Source organism: Kogia breviceps, chromosome 11 (assembly GCF_026419965.1).
Source record: "Kogia breviceps isolate mKogBre1 chromosome 11, mKogBre1 haplotype 1, whole genome shotgun sequence".
NCBI classification, from domain to species: domain Eukaryota; kingdom Metazoa; phylum Chordata; class Mammalia; order Artiodactyla; family Physeteridae; genus Kogia; species Kogia breviceps.
This window is the reverse complement of record NC_081320.1, coordinates 11744690-11757327: the sequence shown is the minus strand read 5'-3', so window position 1 is coordinate 11757327 and position 12638 is coordinate 11744690. Positions and strand designations below refer to the sequence as shown.

The following is a 12638-nucleotide window of genomic DNA, read 5'->3' as shown; positions in this document are numbered from 1 at the left end:
TGGTTTTAAAATCCTGGAGTGCAATAATCTGGACTTGGCTGGGGACCTGGAAAGAACAGGTTCTGTGCAGCGGCTGGGCTGGAAGCCAGTCTGGAGTGGACCAGAGCATGGATGCGGACTGAGAACAAGGAGGCAGCGCGTGCACATGTGGCTTCTCCATTAGTGTGGCTGTGAAGGGGACAGGGACGGGGTGGCCACGGGAGCGGGTGGGGCGTCAGAGGGGGACTTTTCTTAACCCCTGGGGAGACCTGCCGATTTCCCACCGCATGCTGGTGGGAACGATGCAGCAAAGAGGGAGAAAGCAGATGAGAAAGGCCTCCCCATCCTGTCCTCTTGCCCGGAGGGAGGGGATCGGGTCCAGAAAACAAGGAAGGGACAAACCTCTGACAGGAAGGACAGGAGAAGACGGACACCCCTGTGGACTTGGTGAAGGGAGAATGTGAAACCCTCTGTTCTCCTCCACCCCTGGTCTCCTTAACTTTCCTTTCTCCTTCAGATCTCGGTTCCAAACACCACCTCCCAAGGGGACTTTTTGCTCAATTATATTACCTTCTAACATCTTTTACCCTAGGAAAGGGTGTGTCCCAGTTTGTAATCTATATCTGTCTTGTCCTTTGTCTCGCCCAGTCTCCCTCCACTAAGGGCGGGGCCTGGGTCTCCACTCATGACTGTGAACCCAGAGCCCTGTCCGGTCCGTCCGGTCCGTCCGTCCGTCCGGGGGGCCTGGCGGGTTAGGGCTATCTAACAAGTATTCGTTAGCTGCAGGCACGGATGAATGAGACGGAATCCCACCTGCCAGGTCACAGCCCCGAAGCAGGAGGCAAATGACAGAACTGCTTATGTGTTAACACTGCCCCTTGGAGGTGCAGGCCTTTGTCCTACGCCGTCGGAAGACCACCTCAATTTCTCCCAGACGTGGACGTAGGGAACCGTGAAAGGGTCTTGACACCGATGAATGTGGATCCTCAGAAGAACCAACCGCCTTTGAGGATGAAGTCCAAATGACTCCCTTACACGTAAGGCCTCCCACAGTGGGGCCCCAACTCACCTTTTCCCCCCTCACCTTTCCTCACCCCCGGACACTCACGCCACGCTGCAGCCAGGCTCCTCCCAGGAGGAACAAGGGTCTGCCCTCCCCGAGGGCAAGGGTCTGTTCATCTGTGCATCTCCCCTAGAGCCTGGCCCAGAGCAAGGTCCCACTGGATTCTGCGTTCCCTCCCCCTTAGCACACATGACACTCTCCTCTTACCCCCCAGCCTCAGCTCCACCGTGTCCATGGTAGCTTCTCAGACCACTTCCTGCCCAGGGAGCCTCTGAACTGCTTGGTCATCACTTTCTCCCTGACTCACAGGACGAGGCTGACTCATCATCTCGTCCCAGGAGAGGGAGGGCCTCTGCTGATATTACTAGCTTGGTTTACAGCTCTCACGGCACCCACCACCCACAGGTTCTAAGTACTCAACACACACAGGGAGGAAAAGGGATAAGAAATGACTCAGCAAAGCCGCCCCCCCCCACCGCCCCGCTGGCCGGGGTCCTCCCAAAGCACCCCCCGTCGCTGGTACATCCTCCTTGACGGCACTCAAAGGGTCAGTGGTTGGACAGCCAGGTAACAGGAGCTCACCACCTTGCCAAGACAGACTGCTCCCCCTGCAGAACTGACTTCCCACGTGTTTTAACCCAAACCCTTCTCCTTCCAGGGACTCGAGGAGACTAGGGCTTCGTGTATTTGCCTCCCACCCCCCATTTTTAATTTAATTTTTAAACGCATTTAAAAATTGTGCTAGTCTCCTTTGCTGCATGGACTTCAAACTGCACGAAACGCAGTAAATCTCCTTTTAGATAAAAGCAAACAAACAGACAAAAACCCAGTGGTGTTCAGGCTTACTGGGCACAAGCAGGGGCGCCGTTGACTTCAATGAGCCAGACCTTCAGCTCCTCATCCACCATGAAGTCGAAGCCGAAGAGCTGGAAGCTCTGGTAAGGGAGGTGTCGGGTGCTGATTGCGGGCTCCACGCTCATGAGGCAGCTCCTGCAGGGCAGAGGGGGCGCTCACTGAGGACGGGGTGGTCCAGGGAGAAGGACCGCTGGGACAGGTGCTTGGATGATTTTACGTCGAATGTGCTGATGAAAATTAGGCTTTGGCTTAATTCTCTTTTTTATTTTATTTTATTTTTTTTTTGCGTTACGCAGGCCTCTCACTGTTGTGGCCTCTCCCGTTGTGGAGCACAGGCTCCACGGCATGTGGGATCTTCCCGGTCCGGGGCACGAACCCGTGTCCCCTGCATCGGCAGGCAGGCCGTCAACCACTGCGCCACCAGGGAAGCCCAATTCTCTCTTTTAAAGTCAAGATGATGTGACTTATTCGTTAGAAAACTCTGCCATCACTCTTGTTCTTACAAGTAGTGGCTGCTTTCCCAGCAAGTGCTGAGTCACCATTCTCCCTACAAATGTGGACTCCTCCAACAGGTGGACTGCTGCCACATTTGTTTATCATAAGCAAAACATTTCTACCGATTTTTGCTATATTAAAAGAACGGGCCACCATTTAGTGGTGAGCAGAATTTGCAAAAAGAATGCCAACTTCATTTCTTTCACTAGCTCCAGTTCAAGTGCCAAATAGTTGCTTTTGAAGCTTTATATAAAGAAACAAGATATTGAAATACAGAATAGGATTATTATTAGGATCAACTACTGTTTGCAAAAATTAGAGGATTTTAGTGACACAGAAAAGTTAAAAGTGAATCTCAGAGACATAATGAAAAAGTACATGATGCCCGAGGGTCAGGCTGCTGAAGCCAGAAGCTCGGACAAACTTTTTAACCTCTTTAAGCCAAGTGTTGACTTCACTGTCTGTTAAGTTGGAGTAAAAATAATACTTACTCCCAGTGCTGAGATGGTCAGTGACATAATTACATAAGGAACTTGGCATGACTTCTGGTAGCTAGGAAGCATCTAATAAATGTATTTTATGAATTTAACATTAATGATGATAATCATGAATCTATTGTTTATGAATAATAAAGAACTGTTACCTAGCACAACCATCCCAGAAAAAACCTAGGCCATTTCTGTTTTATGAAGCTTTCTTCACTGATTTTTCCCTCAACTAGATGTTGGGGCAAAATATTTATCTTAGGAAATGCAGTATATGTTATGATGACTCTAAGATTACCAGAGATAGCTGTCCTTCTACACAGCTGTATATTTAGAAGGAAAAAGATGTGTCCTTAAAAAAAAAAGAAGAAGAAGAGGAAGAAGAAATAGAAGGGGACTTCGCTGGCAGTCCAGTGGTTAAGACTCCGCACTTCCAATGCAGAGGGCGTGGGTTTGATCCCTGGTCGGGGAACTAAGATCCCACGTGCCGTATGCGCAAAAAGAAAAAGAAAGACGTGTCCTTATAAGTAGCTTTTGGCTTACGACTTTAAAAGAAGAACTGAGGCTTCTGTGAACTTGGCACCAGGCTCTTGCTCCCCCCTCAACCTCCCTCCACCCCAAGCATCCGTTTCCTTCTTTTTTTCCCCAAAGAGGAAAAATTTTCTATAGATGTGTTTAAACCTTTAAAAATCACTTTGGACAGTTAGTCACTTAAGAACCAATTGGGGGCTTCCCTGGTGGCACAGTGATTAAGAGTCCGCCTGCCGATGCGGGGGACGCGGGTTCGTGCCCCGGTCCGGGAAGATCCCACATGCCGCGGAGCGGCTGGGCCCGTGAGCCATGGCCGCTGAGCCTGCGCGTCCGGAGCCTGTGCTCCGCAACAGGAGAGGCCGCAACAGTGAGAGGCCCGCATACCGCAAAAAAAAAGAACCAATTGGAATAAAAATTTCTTCTCCCATTCATCTCTAACCTGCAAGCCACATATCACATTTTTTTCTATATTTCATCTCTGTTCTATGAGAGAATACCCTTAACTTTTGTTTTTATTAAAAGGCCCTTTAAAATATAATTAAGAAAAAAATGTTAATTTAATAGGTGCTCATGATTTAAAAAAAAAAAAAAACAACAATACTGAAGGATAAAAATTGAAAGAAACATTATACTCCAACACTTGTAGGAAAAACTCAAAGCCAGAACCAAATCAAAATGAAATATTTTTTTATCTGCTGGGAGTTCAAGTTAATAATTCACTTTAAAGAATTTTTTTCCATCATCAGAGACTTTATATAGTACAGCTTTTTTTTTCAGCTGGAGTGGGAAGTTTGGGGGAAGCTAGCTGGGGAAAAAAAGAACATGAGAACGGTGAGGAGAGTTAATAGCACCAGAGTAGCAACACTCTCTGAAGGGCACAGAACAATGAGGAAGAGGGGATATAGCAAATACCAAATAAATCTTTTGCCTAAAATATGAATTCTTTCTTCAGTACACTTGACTTATCTGGTGTCAGAATTCTAACCACATATAATCCCTGAAGAAATGGAACTCTGAGCCCCGTAATTATTCTGTTAGACTCTGTAAGAATACATTAAGGAAAAAGGCTCAGTCATCATGACAGGGTGGTAACGACAGGGTAGATAAACAGACCACGGAACAGAATAGAGATCCCAGGAACAGACTCTCACATAAACGGCCACCTGATTTCTAACAAAGGCACACCAAAACGCAGTGGGGAAAGGACAGTCATATGTACTAGTGACCTGGGGTCAATAGGATATACTTGTGGAAAAACATGACACTTGACACATAACAATTCAGATAGATTACAGGTCTAAAAGATAAGAGAGAAAACCCAGAGGTCCATCGACTCCAGAAGGGATAAACTGTGGAACATTCACACAATGGAATACGACATAGAAACGATATTGAAAAAAGCTGAACACAAAACAAGAAATATAGTATAATTCCATTTACATAAAGTTTAAGAACAAGCAAAAGGAATCTATGGCATTAAAAGTCAGAAGAGTGGCTATCTTTGTTAGGGAGTATATACTTGAGGGATCTCAAGGGTGTCTTTTGGGATGCTGTAAATGTTTTATATACTGATTTACATTATGATTAGGTGAATGGATGCATAATTAAAAATTCATTATGCTATGCATTTAAGATTTGTGAACTTTACTGTTTGCATGTGATACCTCAAAAAAAAATCTTTACTATTGCTATATACCTTAAACTAACACAACATTGTAAATCAACTATACTTCAATTAAAAAAATAAAATTTAATTTAATTTAAAAATACTTACTAGATTTAATATGCTGCAATAAATGAATAATAACATTACAAATTATTTCCAGGCATATTAAGAAACAGGACCAAGAGGGAAAAACAGACAACAGAAACAGACTTGTAAGTCAGGGGTTGGCAAAATTTTTCTACAAATGGCCAGATAGAATTATTTTAGGTTTTGCAGGCTATATACAGTCTCTGTTGCAAATTCTTCTATTTTTTTTCACAACTGTTAAAAAATGTAAAAACCATCTTTAGTTCACAAGCTAAACAAAAACAGACTGTGGGCCACATTTGGCCTGCAGGGTATAATTTGCTGACTTCTGCTATAGGTAATCCAGGATTTGGAGTTATCAGACAAGGACATTAAAGAATTGCCATTAATATGTTCAAGAAAATATAAACCATAAGTAGGAGAATTTCACAGAGAATTGTAATCTAAAAAAAAAGTCAAATGGAAATTCTAGAATGAAAATGCACATAACTAAGATCAAGAACTCAGATGTGTTTAACAGCTTTTAACTTTTTAAAAGCTATTAAAAACAAGTTTTAATAGCTGAAAAAAGAGATAAAAATGACATACAAAATCCACAGGAGAAATGTGAGACAGTGAAAAGGATTAATATCCATGTAATCAGAGACTTGTAAGGAAAGAAGGACCAGGACAAAAGTCATAATTGAAAAGACAATGGCATGAATATTCCAAAACTGATCAAAGATATCAAGCCACAGATTCAAGAAGCACCATGAAAACTGTGCAGCAATAAGTACCAAAAAAACTATACCCATCCTATAGTAGAATTTATAAAATCAACAAGAAAGAATCTTAAAAACAAAGAAAAGATATATTAAGAGCAATACTAAGATTTCAGCTGACCTAACATAAATGACGGAAGCCACAAGACAATGGTATGACACCTTCAAAGTGCTAAGTAAGTCAATTGCTGATCTTTGTTTTCAGAGCAAATGTCCTTAAAAAATGATAAATATATTATCAGATAAATAAAAACTGAGATAATTCATCACCTTTAAAAGCTTACTTTAAAAGCACTAAAAATTAGTTTTGTAAGAATAAGGAAAATGATTCTAGACAAAAGCAAGGACATGCAAGAAAAAAAGAGAAGCAACATAAAGGGTTAAAATGTATGGGGAAATCTAACACGATATTAACTATACAAATAATAAAAATAATGACTTGTGATTTTAAAATATATGTAGCACTAATGACTACCCATATACTTACAATTCAATACCTTTAAACCCCCTCCTTGGGTCCCTCCTGCTTCCCCTCGAGTTAACCACTATTTTGAATTTTGTGTTTATCTTTACTTTGTTTCTCTCTAGATTTTTACCACATATGTACATTCCTCCAAATAATGTATTACTTAGTTTTGCTTGTTTTTCAATTTACATGAATAGGACCAATTTGTAATTTTTTGCTTGATATTATATTTGTATAACTCCAGTGAAAAAAATCCTTCAGGAACAAGGTAAAATAAAGACATTCTCAGATGATGGAAAATTAAGAGGACTTATCACCAGCAGAACTGCTCTAAAAGAAATGCTGGGGCTTCTCTGGTGGTGCAGTGGTTGAGAATCCACCTGCTGATGCAGGGGACACGGGTTCGTGCCCCGGTCCAGGAGGATCCCACATGCCGCGGAGCGGCTGGGCCCGTGAGCCATGGCCGCTGAGCCTGTGCGTCCGGAGCCTGTGCTCCGCAATGGGAGAGGCCACAACAGTGAGAGGCCCGGGTAGCAAAAAAGAAAAAAAAAAAAGAAATGCTGAAGTCTGAAGGGAAATGAAACTTGGAACTTTAGGACTGAAGGAAGAGCAAAGGAAACTGCAAATACCTGGGTAAATGTAAAAGAATATTTTTCTCCCTTTATATTTAAAGTGGGTTTCTTGTAGAGAGCATACAGTTTGGTCTTTTTTTTTTTTTTTAATACAACCTGACAATCTATCATATATTAAGTATGTATATAATAAACCCTGGAGTAACCACTAAAACAAACCAAAATGCAGAGATATAGCCAAATACTCAGTGGAAAAATTAAAATGGAACTCTAAAAAAGTTCAAATAATTCAAAAGAAGGCAGGAAACAGGGAAATGAAAAACAAACAAACAAAAAAGAAGGGACAAACAGACAATGAATAATAAAATGGTAGACATAAATCCCATCAAGTCAGTAATTACTTTAAATTCAAATGGTATAAACACAACAATTAAAAAAGAGATGATGATGAATTGGGCGATTGGGATTGACATGTATACACTGATGTGTATAAAAGTGACGACTAATAAGAACCTGCTGTATAAAAAAATAAATAAAATAAAATTCAAAAATTAAAAAAAAAAGAAAAAACCAAAACCAGAGATGAGATATTGGATTAAAAGCAAAAGAAAACAAAATCCAATGATACGATGTCTACCAAAAGCCCATTTTAAATATAGAATAGAATAGAGAAGAAGGGTAAAGGGATGGAAAGAGACATACCATTAATCAAAAGAAAGCTGGAGTGGCTATATTAATATCAGACAAAATGGACTTCAAAATAAGAAATACTACCAGAGATAAAGATAGAAACTACATAATGATAAAGATATCAATTTCCCTCAAAGAGATAACAATTCTAAATGCATATGCACCTGACAACAGATCTTCAAAATGTACAAAGCAAAAACCTAATAAAACTAAAAGGAGGGACTTCCCTGGTGGCGCAGTGGTTAAAAATCCACCTGCCAATGCAGGGGACGCTGGTTTGAGGCCTGGTCTGGGAAGATCCCACATGCCGCAGAGCAACTAAGCCCGTGCACCCCAACTACTGAGCCTGCGCTCTAGAGCCTGAGAGCCACAACTACTGAGCCCACGCGCCTAGAGCCCACGCTCCACAAGAGAAGCCACCACAATGAGAAGCCCGCTCACTGCAACAAAGAGTAGCCCCCGCTCGCCGCAACTAGAGAAAGCCCATGTGCAGCAAAAGAGACCCAAAGCAGCCAAAAATAAACAAAAATTTTTAAAAATAAAAATAAAATGAAGACAAAAACATGACACAGAAAAATCTGTGGGATGCAGCTAATGAGTACTTATAAGAAAATGGATGGCCTTAAATGCTTACATTTTTTAAAAAACTAAATCTCTCCAATCAATGATCTAACCTTGCACTTTAAGGAAACTAGAAAAAGAAAAGCAAATCAAACTTCCCAAAAGCAGAAGGCTGAAAATAATTAAGAACACAAATCAAAGAAACTGAAAACAGAAACAACAAAGAAAATCTATAAAGCCAAAAGCTGACTTTTAGAAGAGATGCATAAAATTGATAAGCCTCTAACCAATCTGTCCAAGTGAAAGATGGAAGATATAAATTACCAACATGAGGTAATTACCAACATAAGGATTAAAAAGTGACAGCATTACAGATCCTACAGATATTAAAAGGATAATAAAAGGATGTAACAAATAATTTTTGTTCTTAGACAATGTAAATGGAATAATTCCTTGAAAGGCACAAACTCCCAAAGCTCCTTTAAGACACATTTAACCAAGAGATATGAATAAGTTACCTTATTATATGTTTGATCTGTAGTAAGATACTACTTTCCAGGGTGATGTTCAAAGCACTTGTTAGGTACCGATTGAACTCCTCAAAGAACATTTCGTTCCCTTCTTCATACTTCCCATAGTTCTTTGAGTACTCCTTTTGAATGCAGTGATTAGTCAAATGGCAAGTTTTATCTTGGAAATTATCCACATGATACGGCTCTGAAGCAGTCCGAAGTACACCCTCTCTATAGAGGTAGATATTATACTGATGATCCACCAAGACCCAGCTTCTGCAAGTCAATAAAATAGTCAAGTCACCCAAAGTTTCTGCATATTATATATATCATCCCCACACCTTGATTTTTCTGGGAGGAAAGAGAGGAAGGAGGTATGTTCTAAAATTATACGAGGCAAGCCAATAACGACACTGTAAAGCAACTATACTCCAAAAAAAATTAATAAAAAAAAAATATACAAGGCAAGCCATGACAGTTAGCCAAGATAGTGGGTTATCACCATAACGAGGCAAAGAAAACATTTCACCGTAACTGACAAGGAGACTTTGAGCCGTTCCAAAGATACAGCATTTCGAAGAGATCTGAGTGGCTTGGTTTTTACAGTTAATCTATGAAACCTCCAGTTGCCACGTCTGCTCTTTTAGTAATCTTAGGAAGACTTTCTGCTGAAGCTGATCTGACAGCACTGGTGTTCGAGAAGCAGCAAGTCAATGTGAAGGCGCCTAAGTGACAAGAGTCCTGGATGGGGAGATGACAGTAAGGCCTAGGGCAAGCTGGGGCAGGGCTTTCAGCTTTTGGAAGCACCATGCAACCTCCTTCTCCTTGCAGGTCCTTTGCTCGGAAAGGTGAAGTCCAGACCCCTGAGGTGTGTTCATGAAAACCTTAAAAAGTGGGACACTGATTATAAAGTGAGGACATGCTCTTTGGCAGGAGCACACGATCTGCTGTGACTGTGTTATGTATGTGTTCTATGTATATCTCTCTGCTTCTTTCATAAAGCAAGCCCCACACACTGATATCCTTTCTTTGGATCCACAAGTCATCTTCATTAAAGAGAATATTTAAAAAAAAAAAAAAAAAAAAAAAAGAAAGAAAAAAAGAAAATTCATCATCTTAGTAACATTTTCTAGAAAGACAAGAGAAAAGAGTGAAAGAAAAACAGAAGCTTGGTTCTGTTCAGCTGCCCTCAACTTGGGGAACATTAAGCGAAGTCCAATACTTCCCTATAGTCCATGCCGCCCTCCTCATCACACGCCACTGCATTTCTTCCAGATTTGTAAAACAAAAACTCCAGACACGGAAGCATTACCGGATGTCAAACTTGCGATGACCGGGCTCCAGAAGCAGCGGGCGCTCGAGGTATTTCTGGATCACGTGCACCTGGCCCTGGTTGTCTATGAAATCCAGCAGCTCCGCAGCATCCGAGGAGATGAGGATGCCTTCACCTAACAGGGCAAAGAGCAAACCATAATCAGTCCAGTTCACCCCAAGAGGACCAGAAAGGAAATTCTGACAGCAGGTAAAAACCGACAGGAGGCTGTTACTGGCCTACTTGCTTTTCTTTCTCCATCCTTTCCCTCCTTCCATCGCTCTCACTCTCCCCTCTCCCTACAAAAGCACCAGGGTTATCCAACCCTCTCTCCATGTAGGATTGTAAACACTGTCATGGCAGGCTCCATGAAATTTCATTTTTATGGATATTCGAATGGTCTAAGCACCATAAATAAAGGCCACTCTACTTTTGGTCACTGGCTACCACAGTAAAGGCTGTATGCTGCTTGTGACCAATAAACCGACTGGAAACACTATATCTACTAGAAACATCAGGAGGTTAGGGCAGAAAGACAAATGTACGAGAACGTTCCTGTAGTGTTGTATTAGAAAAAACTGGATACATTCAAAGTGACCACCAACCTAGAGGTTGTCATACTGAGTGAAGTAAGTCAGACTTACTTCAGAGAAAGAGAAATATCATATGATATTGCTTGTATGTGGAATCTAAAAAAATGGTACAAATGAACTTATTTACAAAACAGAAACAGAGTCACAGATATATAAAACAATCTTATGGTTACCAGGGGTGAAAGGGCGGGGGGAGGGATAAATTGGGAGATTGGGATGGACATATACACACTGCTATATATAAAATAGATAACTAATAAGGACCTACTGTATAGCGCAGGGAACTCCACTCAATACTCTGTAATGCCCTATATGGGAAAGAATCTAAAAAAGAGTGGATATTATGTATAGGCATGACTGATTCACTTTGCTGTACACCTGAAACTAACACAACCCATTATTTTCCATCTACTAGCATTAAAGATATTAATTTTCAATAAGAAATAGTCCATAAGGAAACTGTATAAAGAAAATAAGGTTGGAGCATACAAGATGGGATGTGGCCAGACTGCGGAGAGCAAGGCATAAATAGGTGACAGAGGTAGAAATGCAATTGATTTTTGTGTGTTGATCTCATATCCTGCAACCTTGTTGGACTCACTTTTTAGTTCTAGGACCTCCCACCTACGCTTTTAAAAAGTATTTATTTATTTATCTGGCTGCGTCAGGTCTTAGTTTGCAGCGTGCGGGATCTTCATTGAGGCGTGCAGGATCTTTAGTTGCGGCATGCGGACTCTTAGTTGCGGCGTGCAGGATCTGGTTCCCTGAACAGGGATCAAACCGGAGCCCCCTGCATTGGGAGCGCGGAGTCTTAGCCACTGGACCACCAGGGAAGTCACCCCCCTACACTTTAGATATACAGCTCATCTCTACTTGGGTCTCATGCTTTCAGTAAAAATTATTTTTTTTCCAATATATTTTTAATTGAAGTCTAGTTGATTTATAATGTTGTGTTAATTTCTGCCGTACAGCAAGTTAATTTAACGATTCATCTTTCCTAAAAGCCAACCCCTTTTTCAACTACCCCATTTCTGTCACTCCCTCCACCACCCGGTTAGCCTCTTAAACAAGAAACAGCAAATCAACTTGGGAAACATCCCTTCCTCTCTTTTTGGATGAACCTAATTCATTCTGTTCATTTCCCTTAAGAACTGCCCTCAGATTCCCTGGTTCCTCTTTATTCTCACTTGCCAGTTCTTCAGTACAGACTTTAGTCTCTCCTCCTCCACAGCACCTTGCATCCTCTTTTTAGAATAATCATCCTAAAACACCATTTTCCTACTAATGCCCTGAAACTACCCATCATCTTATTTCCTAACATAATTCTTTTCGTTTTTTCATATTACCTTCCTTTATGTAATATGGCAAAGACAGGTTCAATCACAGCCAACTCACCTCATATTCTTTTTTCACTTCATACAGTCAATATTTTCACTGTATCTGCATTAACGTCCCAATGTTAGTGGCCAAAGAAATATCCCATTGTGTGGATGTAAAAAAATGGCACGTCTACTGACTGCTGGACAATGGGGGTGTTCCTAAATACAATTTTGCTATTACAGGCAACACAGTGGTAAATGCCTTTGCTGTAGATCACCCTGGGGACTTTTTCACTATCTCCCTGGAGTAAATGTTCAGGAATGAGACGAGTGAGCCCAAGGCAAAGGAACTCTTTCTTCTTGCTCCGTGTGGTCCTATTGCTGCTTCAAAGGGCTGTGTATCGCCACCGGGAGGGAGCAGTTCACAACAAACTCAGCAACACAACCACTGAAGGGTTTTGTTTTCTTATTTTGTAGATGTAAAATGATACACAAAATCCACATTTATTTTGTAAGTACTGTATACCAGTGTAGCACGTTTCCATGTGTTTGTTAACTGTGTTTCTTATACCGTTTGTTTCTATCCTCACTAACTAAAGCTGGAGGATATTTGTTTATATCCTCACTAAGCTGTGAAGTTGGGGTTCTCCTAGGAGCTTCAAGGTCGCAGTCACACTGGTTTTTTGGGTTC

General features: G+C 41.3%; 1 protein-coding gene across 2 annotated transcripts in view; it reads right to left on the bottom strand.

The window, feature by feature from the left end:
• TTL (tubulin tyrosine ligase) overlaps nucleotides 1–12638 on the bottom strand; it is a 33852-nt gene that overhangs the window by 8264 nt on the left and 12950 nt on the right. For both annotated transcript variants that reach the window (XM_059079099.2, XM_067007237.1), the window contains exons 4-6: nucleotides 10036–10171; nucleotides 8730–8999; nucleotides 1889–2032 (exon numbers count right to left, since the gene is read on the bottom strand). In XM_059079099.2, coding sequence (XP_058935082.1) covers nucleotides 1889–2032; nucleotides 8730–8999; nucleotides 10036–10171 — 550 coding nt within the window. The remainder of the gene's footprint in view (nucleotides 1–1888; nucleotides 2033–8729; nucleotides 9000–10035; nucleotides 10172–12638) is intronic.